This window comes from Syngnathus acus, chromosome 23, assembly GCF_901709675.1.
Source record: "Syngnathus acus chromosome 23, fSynAcu1.2, whole genome shotgun sequence".
Taxonomy (NCBI): Eukaryota; Metazoa; Chordata; class Actinopteri; order Syngnathiformes; family Syngnathidae; genus Syngnathus; species Syngnathus acus.
Window position 1 is genome coordinate 6,823,337 of NC_051107.1, and position 13,833 is coordinate 6,837,169.

The 13,833-nt window shown below is 52.5% G+C and overlaps 4 protein-coding genes across 8 annotated transcripts; all 4 read left to right on the forward strand.

Moving 5' to 3' along the window:
* The first annotated feature begins 253 nt into the window (after window positions 1-253).
* On the forward strand, window positions 254-4,359 carry mdm1 (Mdm1 nuclear protein). Of its 2 annotated transcripts, XM_037242806.1 has the most exons (13): window positions 254-524; window positions 909-984; window positions 1,062-1,339; window positions 1,415-1,630; window positions 1,720-1,829; window positions 1,928-1,997; window positions 2,580-2,776; window positions 2,947-3,083; window positions 3,137-3,186; window positions 3,251-3,380; window positions 3,451-3,517; window positions 3,674-3,844; window positions 4,299-4,359. In XM_037242806.1, the coding sequence occupies exons 1-13, from the start codon at window positions 513-515 to the stop codon at window positions 4,333-4,335; spliced, it is 1,551 nt and encodes a 516-aa protein (XP_037098701.1). In that variant the 5' UTR covers window positions 254-512; the 3' UTR covers window positions 4,336-4,359. The 2 variants fall into 2 exon arrangements, with proteins under 2 accessions (XP_037098701.1, XP_037098702.1); XM_037242807.1 differs by lacking the exon at window positions 4,299-4,359 and having other exon boundaries at window positions 264-524; window positions 2,580-2,775; window positions 2,943-3,083; window positions 3,674-4,184.
* On the forward strand, window positions 4,154-5,766 carry LOC119116965. Of its 3 annotated transcripts, XM_037242836.1 has the most exons (6): window positions 4,154-4,389; window positions 4,615-4,778; window positions 4,871-4,936; window positions 5,014-5,163; window positions 5,275-5,334; window positions 5,547-5,766. In XM_037242836.1, exons 1-6 carry the CDS (start codon window positions 4,188-4,190, stop codon window positions 5,637-5,639), a joined length of 735 nt encoding a protein of 244 aa, XP_037098731.1. In that variant the 5' UTR covers window positions 4,154-4,187; the 3' UTR covers window positions 5,640-5,766. The 3 variants fall into 3 exon arrangements, with proteins under 3 accessions (XP_037098731.1, XP_037098728.1, XP_037098730.1); XM_037242833.1 differs by having other exon boundaries at window positions 4,154-4,778; XM_037242835.1 differs by having other exon boundaries at window positions 4,154-4,778; window positions 5,017-5,163.
* Window positions 5,767-5,937: 171 nt separating this feature from the next.
* LOC119116970 lies at window positions 5,938-9,034 on the forward strand. Of its 2 annotated transcripts, none has more exons than XM_037242844.1 (5): window positions 5,938-6,097; window positions 7,641-7,956; window positions 8,180-8,251; window positions 8,323-8,547; window positions 8,730-9,034. In XM_037242844.1, exons 1-5 carry the CDS (start codon window positions 6,078-6,080, stop codon window positions 8,841-8,843), a joined length of 747 nt encoding a protein of 248 aa, XP_037098739.1. In that variant the 5' UTR covers window positions 5,938-6,077; the 3' UTR covers window positions 8,844-9,034. The 2 variants fall into 2 exon arrangements, with proteins under 2 accessions (XP_037098739.1, XP_037098740.1); XM_037242845.1 differs by lacking the exon at window positions 7,641-7,956 and adding an exon at window positions 7,255-7,360 and having other exon boundaries at window positions 5,945-6,097.
* Window positions 9,035-9,546: 512 nt separating this feature from the next.
* Window positions 9,547-11,204, forward strand: LOC119116971 (interferon gamma-like). Its single transcript, XM_037242846.1, has 4 exons — window positions 9,547-9,826; window positions 9,911-9,982; window positions 10,484-10,699; window positions 10,903-11,204. The coding sequence occupies exons 1-4, from the start codon at window positions 9,587-9,589 to the stop codon at window positions 11,059-11,061; spliced, it is 687 nt and encodes a 228-aa protein (XP_037098741.1). The 5' UTR covers window positions 9,547-9,586; the 3' UTR covers window positions 11,062-11,204.
* The last annotated feature ends 2,629 nt before the right edge of the window (window positions 11,205-13,833 follow it).

Here is a 13,833-nt window from a genome sequence, read left to right on the forward strand (position 1 = left end):
GCAGGACTTTGTTGCATTACAGCCGTGGATGGAGTACATCTCTTCGATATAGTAGTACAGGTTATTCTGGATCCTCGGTCGGCAACGTGGATATAGTACACAAACGGAGTGAGTGCAGTCAAAGTTCAACCCAGATGTGTCGTCAACACACAAACACAGAAGGAGGAGGCGACGTGCACGCACGCACGCACGCGTTCGTTGGAGAGGAAACGTCGTGGCACTCACACTCCATTTCGGAAGGCGGCGGTAATGAACTTGGAATTTGCTGGCCAACCGCCGTGAAAAGGACAAAGAAGAAGAAGAAAATGAGTCTTTGCGCATGCGCGTGTTGGTCTGCTGCCATGGCAACAGCGGCGTTTCGTTGCGCTCGATGTTAGCCCTCAGGGCCGGGCCGGGCCGGACTTGTCGCCTTCATTCTTGCTCGTTGTTTCTTTTCGTCCGCGACGCGTCGAAGAACCACTTGTTGTTGCCCAGGTGCCCGCCGTCTCGTTCTCTTTTAGCCCGGACACGTCATGACGCTCACGGTAAGATGAGCTTAGCTGTTAGCCTGACTGCGCTAATGAACCTGCTAACCAGCCAATTAGCGCCATCGCAAGTGACGAAGCGTACCAAAAATGTGTTTTTAGAGATGATTGGCAGCTGCTGCTCGTACTTCTGCTCCGTCAATTAGTAGTGACGTCACCGTTGTGAACTGTTTTTAGAGATGATTGGCAGCTACTCGTACTCCTGCTCCGTCAATTAGAAGTGACGTCACTGATGGCACTACTTTCGGCAATGACGGGCAACGACTCCATTGTTTGTCTATAAATGACCTCTCCCGCCAAGCGAGCCGTCAGTTGTTGGGGGACAGTTACCTGGCGACCAATCACTCGTTTCCCCGTCTATCCAATCTTGATGTCATTTGTCAGAGTGAATACAAGAGGAGTTACGGACGTTCTCGGAGCGTTTCTCCTCAGCCAGGCGACGCGTTGGCCCGTGGCAAAGGTAAGCACCAGATTGAAGAAAACGGCTGTTTTGATCTACCTTTTGATTTGATCTGTCTGTCTTGTCTGTCTAATCAGCCGGGAGCAGAGAAGACCGGCTCGGTTTTGAGAGGCGATGCGGTCCTGCCGCCGGCGCACGGGCCCACAGCGCCTCCGTCGTCACAGCGCGAAACAAGGAAAACGACCGCAAACGTACGCCGGGTTCCGCCGGGTCAGATCCTCCGCTGCGTCCGAGGCGCCAAAGACCTCAACCGGTAGCGGGACGCGCACATTCTCGCGCCGAGAAAGCAGAGCGCCCCTATGAGTCGGCGAGCGGCATCGCTGACGCTGCTTCTCCCCTGCTGACGGCACAACAGGTGGCTGGCACCACACCGTGTGCGCCACACGCGACGCCTCTTCCGCCGGTCACGTGATGCCCTTTTTGTCCTTAGATGCTCCGCCCCTGCAGAAGAGAGGCCTCCTCCTTTCGATTGCAGCCCGTTGCCATGGAAACGAAAGCGCACGTGACGGAACCGCAGAGCCGTCCCCTCTCCTCGGAAACCGAGTACCGCCGCAGCTTCCGAGGTGTGTCTCCGCCTCGTGGCCCCCCCCGCCTGCGCAAGCATCTGGAATGCCGGCAGAGAGTTCCGCTCTCTGACACGCGCGGCGTAAGCACGCACGCACGCACGCACACACAAGGCACGGCGGATGACAAGGTCGACCATCCGTGATGATTTCATTGCTATTGTGTGATCAGAAGAGTCAGAGGATGAGAAAGGAGTCCGAAATGATGCCCCACCCACAGCATGCTGGCCCCGCCAGCCAAAGCGAAGCCACACCCCCGCCGCAGGTTCAGCGACAACGCAGGTGTGCCTGCGTCTTTTTAGGCTAATATAGTAGGCCTTGACACGCGTGCGTGTTCCCAACGTAAGCTATTAATGCGCATGTGTGTGTGTGTGTGACAGGAACCTGCTGACGGAATATGAAGCCAACTTTCCTTTTCCCCAATGTGGAGACACAGGCGAGACCCCTCAGGTGACCCCAAAGCCAAGCATCTTAGCTCAACCACTTTGCTAAGCTCACCTTGTGTGACTTGATGAGTCAGCTCAAGAACATGAGAAATAGCGCGTGCGGAAACCAGCCAACCACCACAGTTCATTTCGGGGAAACTGTGTACATACACACAATGCAACACACTCACACGTACAAACATGCAACTCAACCGAATTGTATTTGTAGAGCACTTCAAAAAAGGAAACAAGCATAGCTGCGTCAAAGTGCTAATTCCCAAGGCGCACACAGCAAGGAGGTAGGTTGCTCAGGTGTACCTAATAGAAAGTCTTCTCCCTCAAAGCCAGCAAGTGATGTGCGTTGCCTTCCTGTTGCCGTGCGCCTTTGCATCAGGGTCACCGCGGTCACGCTTGGCTTTTACCAGAACACTTTGGGAGCCTTCAAAGCGCTGACTCACTTCTGAGAAGCGCCTTTCCTCCATTTGGGTCACAGCCGCCACACGCTGCCACTGCCGCGCGCGCACGTGTGTGACAAGTGTCCCTGCATTTGTGCGACAGGTGTGTCGGTGTGCCGCACCCTCTGAAGTCGAAGCCGCGTTGTGTGCAGGTGATGCTGTTGAGGGAGAAGGCCCGGTGGTACCGGCGGCGGACGTGGGGGACCAACTTCTCCCGGCAGCACCTGAGCCAGCTCAAGTCCCAGCACAACATTTCGTGGGAGCCCGACGGCGGCGGCGGCGGCGGGCCCCACCGGCCCGCCTCGGTGCCCCGCCCTTCTCCCTGTGCCCAGGCTCCGGACTCGGCCAGGTGAGGCACCTGCGCCGGCCGCTGGCGTCTGCGCCCACGCTGGCTGCCGTCTGCGCCCGCGCCGGCCGCTGGCTGCTGGCTGCCGTCTGCGCCGGCCGCTGGCTGCCATCTGCGCCGCTCGTCATCCCGCCTGCGCTTGTGTCCCTTTCTCTCCCTCCCTCCCTCCGCAGCCGCCCCCGCGAAGGCCCGGCGGCGATAGAAGACGGCGAGGACGAGGATGACAAAGGTGCGGGACGCTTTCCCACTCCCGAGAATTACGGCGGGCCGCTTCACAGAACTCATCTTGATCTCACCACACCCACCTGCGGTACGCACACCCTGCGCTTGACAAAAGGACAAAAGTGATGCGTGTGTCTCCAGCAGGGGGCGGCATGCTGGTGGGCAAGGCCACTTCACGAGAAGCTTTTCAGGTGATTGATTTGATCACTCTGCGATCGGTCGAACGATGAAGCGACCGACGTGCTCCCTGCGCAGAGGCGCCACGGCGGCGATCCGGCGGCGCACGCCGAGCTTCCTCCGGAAGGGCCCGCGGCGTCCCGGCCGAGCTCGGCCGGGACGCGCGTCATCCGGGGCCTGCTGAGACACGCCGAATTCCAACACAACGGTGAGCGCCGGCCGTGGCTGCAGCAGCGGCCCGACGACATCTTGACCGTGCGGCGCTCGCGTGCGCGCAGGTGAGCTGGGCCTGAGGATCCGCTCGTCCGCCGCCGGCCGCCGCCGGCCGCTTGTGTCCCGACCGAGGTGACTCGCCGTCTCGTCTTTGCGGCGGCAGGCTGGACTTTTTTTTTTGCTTGTTTGGAATGGTTAAGCGAGGCATATTTGAAGGCACCGGACGCTGGCGGCCACGTCTGCTTTCTCCTTGGGCCTAACGCCGGCCTCCCTTCTTTTGGGGCCAAGACGTCACGTGGAGTCGCTCGCTGGCGCCGGCCGTGCTGGAGCGAGGGCGGAACAGGCCGTGCCAATTCTGGGGGAGGAGCTGAGCCGCCGCCGCCGCCGCCACGGATGGACCGCTAACTCCACCTTCTTCCCATTGGTTCATTTCAGTCTCCTCCTTCGCTCTTCATTCTTGTACGACTTTTGTATCCTTTCTTGAGTTCTTATTTCCTTCATTCTTCTGACACACATTTGATGTGAGTGGTTCTTTAATTGTCACGGATTGCTCTCGCTCTTGGAAACTTCTCGTTTCCTCTCGGAACCTTTTATCCGGTGACGAAGAGTCCGTCCCGCGACGAGGCCTCCCGTTCCCCCGCTGATCAAATATTGTCCGGCTGCGGGCGTCACTTGCGCTCAAATTCCCGCTGAAGGTACAACGGTTTACCATAAACGTGTCTTTTGTGACGTCGCGGTTGTTATTTTGATGTCATTAATTGCCAGTGACGTGTGGCAATAAACGTGCTTGGCAAACATCGTGATGACTCTGAGCTCCCGCACTGGTGCGACATGCTCGTTCAGCATGCGTATATGCACTCCTGCATATACTGTACACACTCTCATTCACTTTCTCTCTCCCTCTCCCTCCCAGGAAACAAAGAAGTGCTCCAGTCACTGGTCCAGATTAATAATAAACACCGTTTCTCATCACACTTTTTTGATTGACACTTCATTTCCTCCAGGTGACCGTAAACACGTTGACCTCCGCGTGTGTGTAGTGCGTGCGTGCGTGCGCGCGCGGCCGTGCGTGCGTGCGTTGGGGTTTTTTGCTTGCCCTATTTTCAGGTGGGGGGGCGGAGGCTTTGTGTGTATAAAATGCGGCGTGTGCTCTGGTCTCACATCACCTGCGCATTTGCTCCTCTCTTCGCCAACTCTGTTTTTGATATTTCGCTCCATCATCATGAAAGCGGTCGGCATCGCAGCGCTCGTTTCCCTCCGCCTCCTTGGCGTGCTGGCGCTGCTCCTGATCGGCTGCGTCCGGCGAGGGGAGGCGGGACCCGTCTTTCGGCCGCTCAGCCCAGTTTTGAGGAGTCCAAACACGTACCGGGCCGCAGAGGAAGTCTCGCTGCACGTAAGTGGTACGACCGCCACGTGAGCGTCGTCGCCGGCCCAGTATGACACCTTGCGGCCCTGCCGTGTTCTTTCCGTGTTGCCGTTCTTCAGGCTCAGCGCTCCGAGACGGAGGAGGAGTCAAACGTCAGGCTGAACGTTCCGGTGGCGGACGAGGAGGTAAAGGATCAATTCAAAGGCCTCGAGCGGCGAGGGCTCGACCGTAGCTCACCTGAGCGCCGCCCCTTCTTCTCAAGGAGCACGTGGTGGTCTGCTGCCTGCACAGCAACATCCTGGACTTCTACCTGAAGGACGTCTTCGACGGCCTCGACGACCGGCATCCCAGAATGCACCAGCTGCACTCGGACCTCAGCAGAGCCGGCCAAGACCTCAAAGAGCACGGATGCGTGAGTGGAGTGGTTTGAGTCGGATGACTTTGGAAAATTGAGTGTGTGTGTGTGTGTGTGTGCTCTTCCGCTGGCAAACGGACTTTTTGAGCTCTTGCGTGCCCTTTTCAGAATGCGCCGCACTACCAAGACCACCGGCACGTGGTGCAGTTCCGCGACAAGCTGGCCCAGGTAGGCTTTGCATGCGTTGAAAATGGAAAATAGAACAAGCCAGTCATTCGTGTGTAGTTGTGGAGGCCTTTCACACACACGCGCGCATGCTATGTACTGAGGTTTTCTCAGCGGGGCACTTTGGCTGGCTGTCAAAAGCCAAAGGGTCGAAGAACGGCAGCAGAAGGCTCCGCCCGCTTGATGACTTGGTGTGAATTTGGATTTGTCTGTAGATGGACAGCAGTCGTGGCCTGAAAAAGGCCTTGAGCGAGGTGAACATTCTCTTCACGTATCTACATGACAACTGCGTGAGCGCCGCCCGCTGACGCACACAACCAACTACCACAACTATGACTACTTTATTTATTGGCCTTACTATTTATGTGGCTGTTACCATGGAGACATGTGTTACAGTACTGACATTTCAAATAAACTTGCTTCTTTCAACAACAACAACAACCAGAAATCTTTTGTTGGCCAAGATGGCGGGGTGCGCGCGCGCGCGATACACTTGTCACACACCTGAGACGCTTTCACAAACGTTACGTGCTTACGCTACGTTTTCAAATACTGCATGTTAAATAGTTGGCGAATTCATTCTCATGTGTGGGGGCCGGGCGGCCTGCCGTGATGACGTCACTGTCACTCGGGCGCGACCAGTGTTTACCTGCCGGTTGATGCGATTCGAAGCACCGGCGGGTGGTTGAAGCCAAGCTGCATGGCAGCCTTTCTGCACAATTTCACGACGCCTCTGATGCGTACACATGAATTCATCTGCATGCAGGTAAACACACACACACACACACGCAAGGTCACATGATGTTTGTGCGTCCAGATGCGTTGTCCTCCATCTGCCAAAAAAGAAGCCCAAGTCAAAGTTATCACATAGAATAGAATAGATCTTTATTGTCATTGTCACATGTACAACGAAATTTAAAAAGTGCCAACCGATCCGCGCATGCGATAAAAAATATATAGAATAAATAGAATAAAAAGCTAAAACCCCACAGAAGAACATACACAGACATAATCATTTACGTTTAGCTGCATTCAATGTGACTACCGCTGTAGGGTAAAAACTGTTGGCGAATCTGCTAGTCCTCGACCTAATTAATCTGTAGCGTCTGCCTGATGGCAACGGTTCGAAAAGGGAGTGGCCAGGGTGGGAAGTGTCCTTCAGAATGTTCGGTGTTTTTTGGAGACAGCGGGTTCTGTGTAGGTCTTCCAGTGTGGGGAGAGGGCAGCCAATGATCTTCTGTGCTGTGTTGATGACCCCTTGGAGCTTTTTCCTCTGAGCAGCAGTGCAGCTGGAGTACCAAACACGTATACAGTACGTTCAAGTGCTTTCTATGGAGCAGCGATAGAAGGACACCAGCAGTCTCCGTGTAATGCTGTGCCTCCTCAGCACATTTAATTCAACGTGATGTCGATACGCTTCCGTGTTTGGTGCGTAAAAGCGGCTCGGAGTTGCCTCCTCGTCCAACTTGGGCTCATCCAACCTCATTTAAGAAAGACACTTGGGGATTAAAAGGCAGACTTCCGATGCTCACCGTAGGATAAGGACAACAGGCAAGGTCAGTTGAGCAAATTTGGCCTCGCGCATTTATGCAGCGCGGGTGCGGATGGAATTCATGGAGTGGAAAAAAGGGCGTCACAAAGACTTTGAGTGGAAACAAAGTTGGCGTTGCGGCCGCTGAAAGTAGCCCTACTGGCCTCTTTAGCGGCCACACGCACCCACACGCGAATAGCTTCACTCGTTACGCACTGCTACCTAGCAGCTTAGCATACCTGCACTTGGACCTCTCTGTCGAGCGCGCGCGCGCACACACACACACACACACAAAAGAGTCAGTAATGGCTGGGAGGTTTATTTGCACGACCACACGCCCTGGTGGGTCAAGGTGGCCTTATGAAAATGTTTGGAACCACACAACCATCTAGAAAGCAAGTGTCAACCACGCACACACGTCATCCCCGTGCTGAGGCTTCTGCGAAAACTGATGACAACCGCAGTGACCCGGCCGGGAGTGTCCTCACCAAGATGGAGGTGAGTGGAAATTCCTTCAAGGAAGGCCGCGTGTGTGTGTGTGTGTGTGTGTGTGTGTGTGTGTGTGTGTGTGTGTGTGTGTGTGTGTGTGTGTGTGTGTGCCTGTGTGCCTGTGTGTGTGTGTGTGCGCGCGTGTGTGTGCCTGTGTGCCTGTGTGCGTGCGTGTGTGTGTGTGCGCGCGTGTGTGTGCCTGTGTGCCTGTGTGCGTGCGTGTGTGCCTGTGTGCGTGCGTGTGTGTACGTGCGTGCAAATGCACGCACGCACGGGTGTTTCTGAGTAGCAGCGAAGTTCAGAGGAAGATTCTGGTGTTTGCTACCGAGCAGCCACAGACCACAATGAAACAAAAGACGCGTATAAAAGATGCGAGCGGCGCTCAGCGAATTGACCTGAAAAAGCGTCGCCATCGCTCAGCATTTGCCACTCGTCTCCCGTCTCACGGCACCCTCCTCTCGTCTCCGGTCACTCCGTCCGCCGCCATGTCGCCGCCGAGCCGCTTGTGTCTTCTGCTCCTGCTGGGTTCCCTGGTGGTAGGCACCAGTCACTCGGACCCGTATCCAGAACTGAGAAAAATCCTGGAGGACATCTCCAAAGATGTGGTGAGCTGACGGCGGATCAAGCCGCTTTACTGTCGTTACTTGTCGCGTTTTGCGTCCGTCATTTTGTTTTCGTGCGTGTATTGTAGTGTATATACTACGTACGTACCATTGTATTGTGATGTGGTGTATGTTGCTTGTGCTCTGGAATGCCCATTTCTTGGGTATCTCAGGCTGTGTGTGGTTCAGCACTTTTAGCATATGTTTGTTTGTGTGTGTGTTTCAGGATCTGAAGAGCGTAAACATCAGCACTCATCCTCCCTTCAAGAGCGTCATCAAGAGCATCAGAGCGTGTCAGGTAGGAAGAGAAAAGCCGAGGCCAAAATGGTCCTTCGCAGCAGCGCTGACTGGCGCCTTTGGTCCCCGCAGAACCGAGAGGAAGTCAAGCTGGCGAAGGCCACGTTGCACGTGTATACGCGCATCTCGGAGAGCATCCTGCACAACGACACCCTGCTGAAGGTAGCGCCCGACCAGGAGCGGCTCAGGCGCAACGTCGGCCAGCTGACAAGCAAATTGCGCCACCTGAGCGCCACCCTGGCCAGACGCCACTGCCCCAACACCGCAAACGTCCTGCATCAGCTCACGCAGCTCCAGGTTAGCGCCACGCAGCTCCGCTCAAAAGAAAAAAAAACCTCATTTCATCATTCAATTCATACTTTAATAGATCATTGAAAAAAGAAATCAAGTATAATGACAACATTGAAAACTATATAATCACACACAAAAGGTCAAAGAGTTAAGTGTGAATTGAACCCTGTGCGTGTGTGTGTGTGCAGGTGGATGACGTGACATTCCAGAAGAGAGCGCTCTCTCAGTTTCTGGAGGTGTACAACATGGCAACTGTAATTGGCTCTCACACTTTGGCCTCACCCACCGATGCCTCGCCGTGAATGTATTTTTCTCCAAATGATTCTTCTAATTTATTCCTTTATTTAATTCCCTCCCTCCCTCCCTCCCTCCTGTACCTTAATTTATTCTCTTTAGCGGAAGAAGCAGACCTTTTTGAACCTGTTTTCTCATCATCAATACATTTGTCGTCTTGATTGAAATGACAATAATAAAAGCACACGCCCAAAGTTCACGCTTGGTCCCTGAAGTTTCCTGGAAAGTGACGACTTGAACTCGTTTCTGCCTTCCTCACGCTTTCACTTGAACTCAGTGGCGATGGCACCTTAACCTTTCAGGCCAGGCCAGGGCCATTTTGGGTCTGCTCAGTGCTGCGTGATGCTGTGGGGGATTTTCTTTCTTTTGAGCCTTTATTGGAATTGACGTTGCCTGTCAAAAATCAACTCGGAAGCTCCGTCCGTACCTATGTTGCCAGACGGTGGTTAGTTGCAGTTCATTTGGAAAGGCAAGGCGCACCAAAATAGCAGCGGGTGCTCTGCAAAGTGACACGCAACTGCTCAAAGTGAATCCTAGCAGTAAAAGAAATTCAAGAGAAGTTCCTCTAAACGTCATCGTGGCTTCCGCGCGCACACACACACACACATTGCGTGTGGGTGTGCGCGGGACCCCCCACCTTGTCCTTCTCTGAATTTTGGTGATTTAAAGGAAATCGTCAACCACATTTTCACACTTAAATCATCACCGCGCGCACACGTGTGCGAGCCCGCGTACGCGTCTCTTCTCTTAAATGCGAAACATCGTCGACACTTCTTCACATCAGCATCGCCGCCGCCGGGACCGAGTCGGGGCCCGCCTCAGGAATCGCACGTGTGCGGCACACACGCGCTCGAGTGGACTCCGGTTGACCATGGTTACCGCGGCGAGAGGGATGCTCGGAATGTGCGCCTACCTGTGCGTGTGTGGCGTCATGACCTCTCATGTGCCTGCGAGGATGAACAGAACCATTCAGAACCTACTGCAGCTATATGTGAGGATGCGCACGCGTGCACACTACTCGGGTTTGTTGGATTCACCGGATTGATTTTATTTTCCCGTGTATTTGTGTTTGCAGAAGATTCCGCCCAAAGAACGTTTTAACGGCCATCCCGTCTTCTCCAGAGAGCTCCTGAGCACTAAGATGGAGGTAAAAACATTTCAATTGCCTAGCTTAGCCTATTTCAGCTCAGTGTAGCAGGTGACTTGCGTGTCACTAAACGCATCCCGAAAAACCATATGTCTGCTTGTGGGCTCAAGTGGTGCTTGGTGTGGCGCGTGCGTGCGTGCGTGCGTGCGTGCGTGCGTGCGTGCGTGCGTGCGTGCGTGCGTGCGTGCGTGCGTGCGTGCGTGCGTGCGTGCGTGCGTGCGCACCACACCAACGCCGCCGGCTATTGTTGCCGCCTCTGCAATTTCAATGCTTTTATTCGCTCATCGTTCTTGCTGATGTTCATTTGATATATTTCTTGATGCACGTTTGCTCCATACGGCGCCGCCGACTATTGTCGTTGGCAGTACGTATGTCGTCCATGTTTGTTTCGTCCTGGGAAAAAAGGCGCAGAAGAGAACTTTGGGAAAATGATCACGGGTCAATGGCGATATGAGGAAACGGGAGGCCATTGTTTCCAACGCTTGCCGCTGCGCCTTTCAGGCCAAGGAAATGCTGATGTCGGCGGTGCTGCAGACGTACGAGGAGCTGTTGGGCCACATGCTGAAGCAGCCGCCCGGCCCTCCGCCGTCCGACTCGGGAGACGACGCCCGAGTCGGGCTGAACTACCTGCTGAAGTGCGTGCGGGATCTGCGCAAGTACAGGTATCAGAAGCAGGACAAAGTTCTCAGCGGGCTGAGCGAGCTCCGACACCTCCAGGTACAAGTGCTTTTACAAACGCTACTACGTACGCTCTGTTTTCAAATAACTGCATGTTAAATAGTTGGTGAATTCATGACCGTTGCATTCAAAACGTGTGTGTGAGATTAGATTGTGCCATAGAATAGAAAAACAAAAGCACGCGTGACCTCAGATGACGCTCCTCCCCATGGCTGCAATGTAACTCTGCCCCCCCCCCCCAGATGGACAACTTGGTGGTCCAAAGCAAAGCATTGTGGGAGCTGCCCTGGCTGTACGAGGAGGCCAGGTCGTTGGCCGAGAGTGGCCGGGCGGGGACGCCCAATCGCCTGCGGCCTCGAAGGCAAGCCACGCCGCCACGCCGCCGCAGGCGAAAACCGTGAGCTCGTGGGATGCCTTTTCATTTCATCACATGAGACTATTTATTCCCACGCACACACATTTTGATGATGCTATTTAAGCTTGATTTGTTCTTATTTATGAGCTATTTATTTGATGAGCACCTAATAAAGATGCTACAATTCTATTGGCTGCTGACACGTTTTCATTGAGCAAGAGAGTAAGCGGCATTTGGACTTCTCAGAAGAAGAAGAAGAAGAAGAAGAAGAAGAAAACTTCCACGGAGAACAAGGAGGAATCAACACCTGAGTGGCAAAAAAAAGCCACCCACCGCGTCTCCAACGCTTCAGGTCATTGATGCACCATTAATAATCTTACGTCAAGCTAAACTTGGTCGAAGAGCTCGGAAACAAGCGCGTGCGTTTTGCGCGGCGGCGGCGGGGGCGGCTGCAGCAGCCACGACAAACAAACCCATGACAACACGGAAAGAGAAACTGAGACTGAATGACTGAACCTTTCTCCACTCTCGTCATCGTGTGCGTGTGCGTGCGTGCGTGCGTGTGTGTGAGAGAGCGAGCGAGCGAGCGTTTCGTTGTGAGTCAGCATCGGAAAAGGAAACAACTTGTTGCACATCTCAAAATGTGTCAGACGACGTGGAATATTGACTTGATTTGCATTCATAGTAGACATGTCGAAATGTCTACGCCCACTTTTGGTCCCCTCAGAAAAAGAAAGACATTTAATGGTGCCAGTCAGAAATGGAAATGTATTTCCGTGACAAGAAGATGGCGTTTGTGACCTGGAAAAGCTCACAATGCACACGCTTTTTTGTCCCCTTCTTCACGGGGAGTCCATATAAATAAGAGGGGGAATTCCACAAACAAACACGTCACAGGTGACAAGCCAACGTCGACGCCATTTCCGCAATGCTCCGCTTTACCAAACCATCAAATTGACAGATTTCTCTTGAAGTCTGTTGTTTCGTATGTTGTGTTTGCAGATGCGTGCGCTTGTGTGCGTACCCATTTTCACGACCTTCTTTTTTTTTTTTTTTTAATTAACATTGGTTTTTTCTTTTTTTTCTTGGGAGCTTAAGATCAGGGGATGCTTTGGGAATAATTGTCAATTTGTTTTGTATACGTGAAGCCCTTTGAGACTGCTTGTGATTTAGGGCTGTATAACTAAACTTGACTTGACTTTTTGATGGCGCTCGTTGGAGTGTACGCCGTATCTAGTGTTGTCACGTTGTGTTTTGCTGCCATCTGGTGGACACGATTGAGCTCGATTGCTGCGTCTGTATAGGGTCCAGTTAATCGCCACACACTCGACCTTTCTTGATTACCAGTATGTATTGCGTTTTTAAATTTCTTCCCGACTGAATATATTTCTCTACTCAGTTTGACACTGTTGTTTGGAATGCATTAAAGCAAAAAAACGAGAGAAAAAACCACAGAAGAAGAACGGATCAGGAAACTGAAAAGAAGACCCGGAAGTGCCTGGTAATTAAACTTCAGGCGGCAAAAGTGCAAAGGACCGGAAGCGCTATCTTCAGAAGCTTCAACTCGACAATTTGAAGGTACACCCCGAAAACGTGTCTTTGTTAAGATCATTTTTGAAGCTCAAACCTTACAAAGTTCGACGACTGGTCGGTTTTGAAGAGGAAAATGTTAAGGTAGCAAGCGTAGGTTAACGCATGTTATCACCTCCTCATGTATAGTCAGTCTATTCTTGACCAAATAAGAAGGCTGACGCCACAAATGAAATGACAAGTGTGGCCTTAGGTTTACAGGTCAAGTCATGAGTGAGGCTCATCTGTCGGCTACGTCTTGCCAGCAGGGTGCTGCACTGGACGCTAAATGGGAGCACCCGATTAGCAGGGGTGACGTCATTTGGGGTGACCGCCAGCTCGTCTTTGACGGTAAGTGCCAAATACATCTTGTACATATGAATGATGTAAATGGACATTTCTTTATCACTACTTGTGTGCTGAAATGCTGTAAATCAACATTTACGTCATGTGAATTCCATTCCAATTATGGAAGTGCACATTTTCTTCAATGAATGGGCCAGAAGATCCTAATGTCAAACTATTTAGTAGCACAGTAATGAATGCGTGTTGCGCTCATAAGGTGACACTTGCTGGCAAATGGCATGATTGATTGATTGATTGATTGATTTAATATCACTGACTGAACCGGAAGCATCTTATTTTCTTTGAGTCTCCCTTTCGGAAATGCCTCATCGTTCATTTATTTTGAATCCTATTTGAGATAAATGATCACTCTCGCTCTTAAAGAATCTTACCTATTCTGCCCGGGTTGGTGACTGTTGATACTGGCAAGTAGCTCACGTTTGAAATGTTAAGTGAATGTGCACGTTCAATGTGCCTGAACAAGACGGTTGCACGCGTTCACGTCGACGCAAACTGAAGACCCTTGCCGAAAATAAAACCAGCTCTGGCCTCTCGCAAATTTGATACCAGCTTGTGCGAGTCGGTGCTTAATTGTTATTTTTAGGAGGAAGGACAAAAAGAAGTGCCACACCGCCCGTGTGAGTGCGTGCGTGCGCGTGTCAATGAGCCATGACAACAAAACCTGGCTGGTGACATTATTGGCTGTGAGTCATTGTCATGGCAACAAGAGGCTCCGTCAAATGCCACTCTGTCATGTGTTTGGCTACAATCCAGAGGATTCATTCATTATTTCACACGTGATTCATTGTAGTCAGTAAAGTTGTATTAATATTCATATTCCACCACAATAAAAGATTACAAAGGCTCACTAGAAAAAAACAAACAAACAAACAAACCAATGTGT

Excerpts from the sequence above, each read along its gene's own strand:
- LOC119116965 (XM_037242833.1), top strand. The coding sequence starts at position 4,188 with ATGACTCTGAGCTCCCGCACTGGTGCGACATGCTCGTTCAGCATGCGT. Across the intron at positions 4,779-4,870 it reads CAGAGGAAGTCTCGCTGCAC|GCTCAGCGCTCCGAGACGGA; the intron begins GTAAGTGGTACG and ends GCCGTTCTTCAG. Across the intron at positions 4,937-5,013 it reads TTCCGGTGGCGGACGAGGAG|GAGCACGTGGTGGTCTGCTG; the intron begins GTAAAGGATCAA and ends CTTCTTCTCAAG.
- LOC119116971 (XM_037242846.1), top strand. The coding sequence starts at position 9,587 with ATGCGAAACATCGTCGACACTTCTTCACATCAGCATCGCCGCCGCCGG. Across the intron at positions 9,983-10,483 it reads TCCTGAGCACTAAGATGGAG|GCCAAGGAAATGCTGATGTC; the intron begins GTAAAAACATTT and ends TGCGCCTTTCAG. Across the intron at positions 10,700-10,902 it reads GCGAGCTCCGACACCTCCAG|ATGGACAACTTGGTGGTCCA; the intron begins GTACAAGTGCTT and ends CCCCCCCCCCAG.
- mdm1 (XM_037242806.1), top strand. Across the intron at positions 3,187-3,250 it reads CTTCACGAGAAGCTTTTCAG|AGGCGCCACGGCGGCGATCC; the intron begins GTGATTGATTTG and ends CTCCCTGCGCAG. Across the intron at positions 3,381-3,450 it reads CGCCGAATTCCAACACAACG|GTGAGCTGGGCCTGAGGATC; the intron begins GTGAGCGCCGGC and ends GCGTGCGCGCAG.
- LOC119116970 (XM_037242844.1), top strand. The coding sequence starts at position 6,078 with ATGAATTCATCTGCATGCAG. Across the intron at positions 8,252-8,322 it reads AGAGCATCAGAGCGTGTCAG|AACCGAGAGGAAGTCAAGCT; the intron begins GTAGGAAGAGAA and ends TGGTCCCCGCAG. Across the intron at positions 8,548-8,729 it reads ATCAGCTCACGCAGCTCCAG|GTGGATGACGTGACATTCCA; the intron begins GTTAGCGCCACG and ends GTGTGTGTGCAG.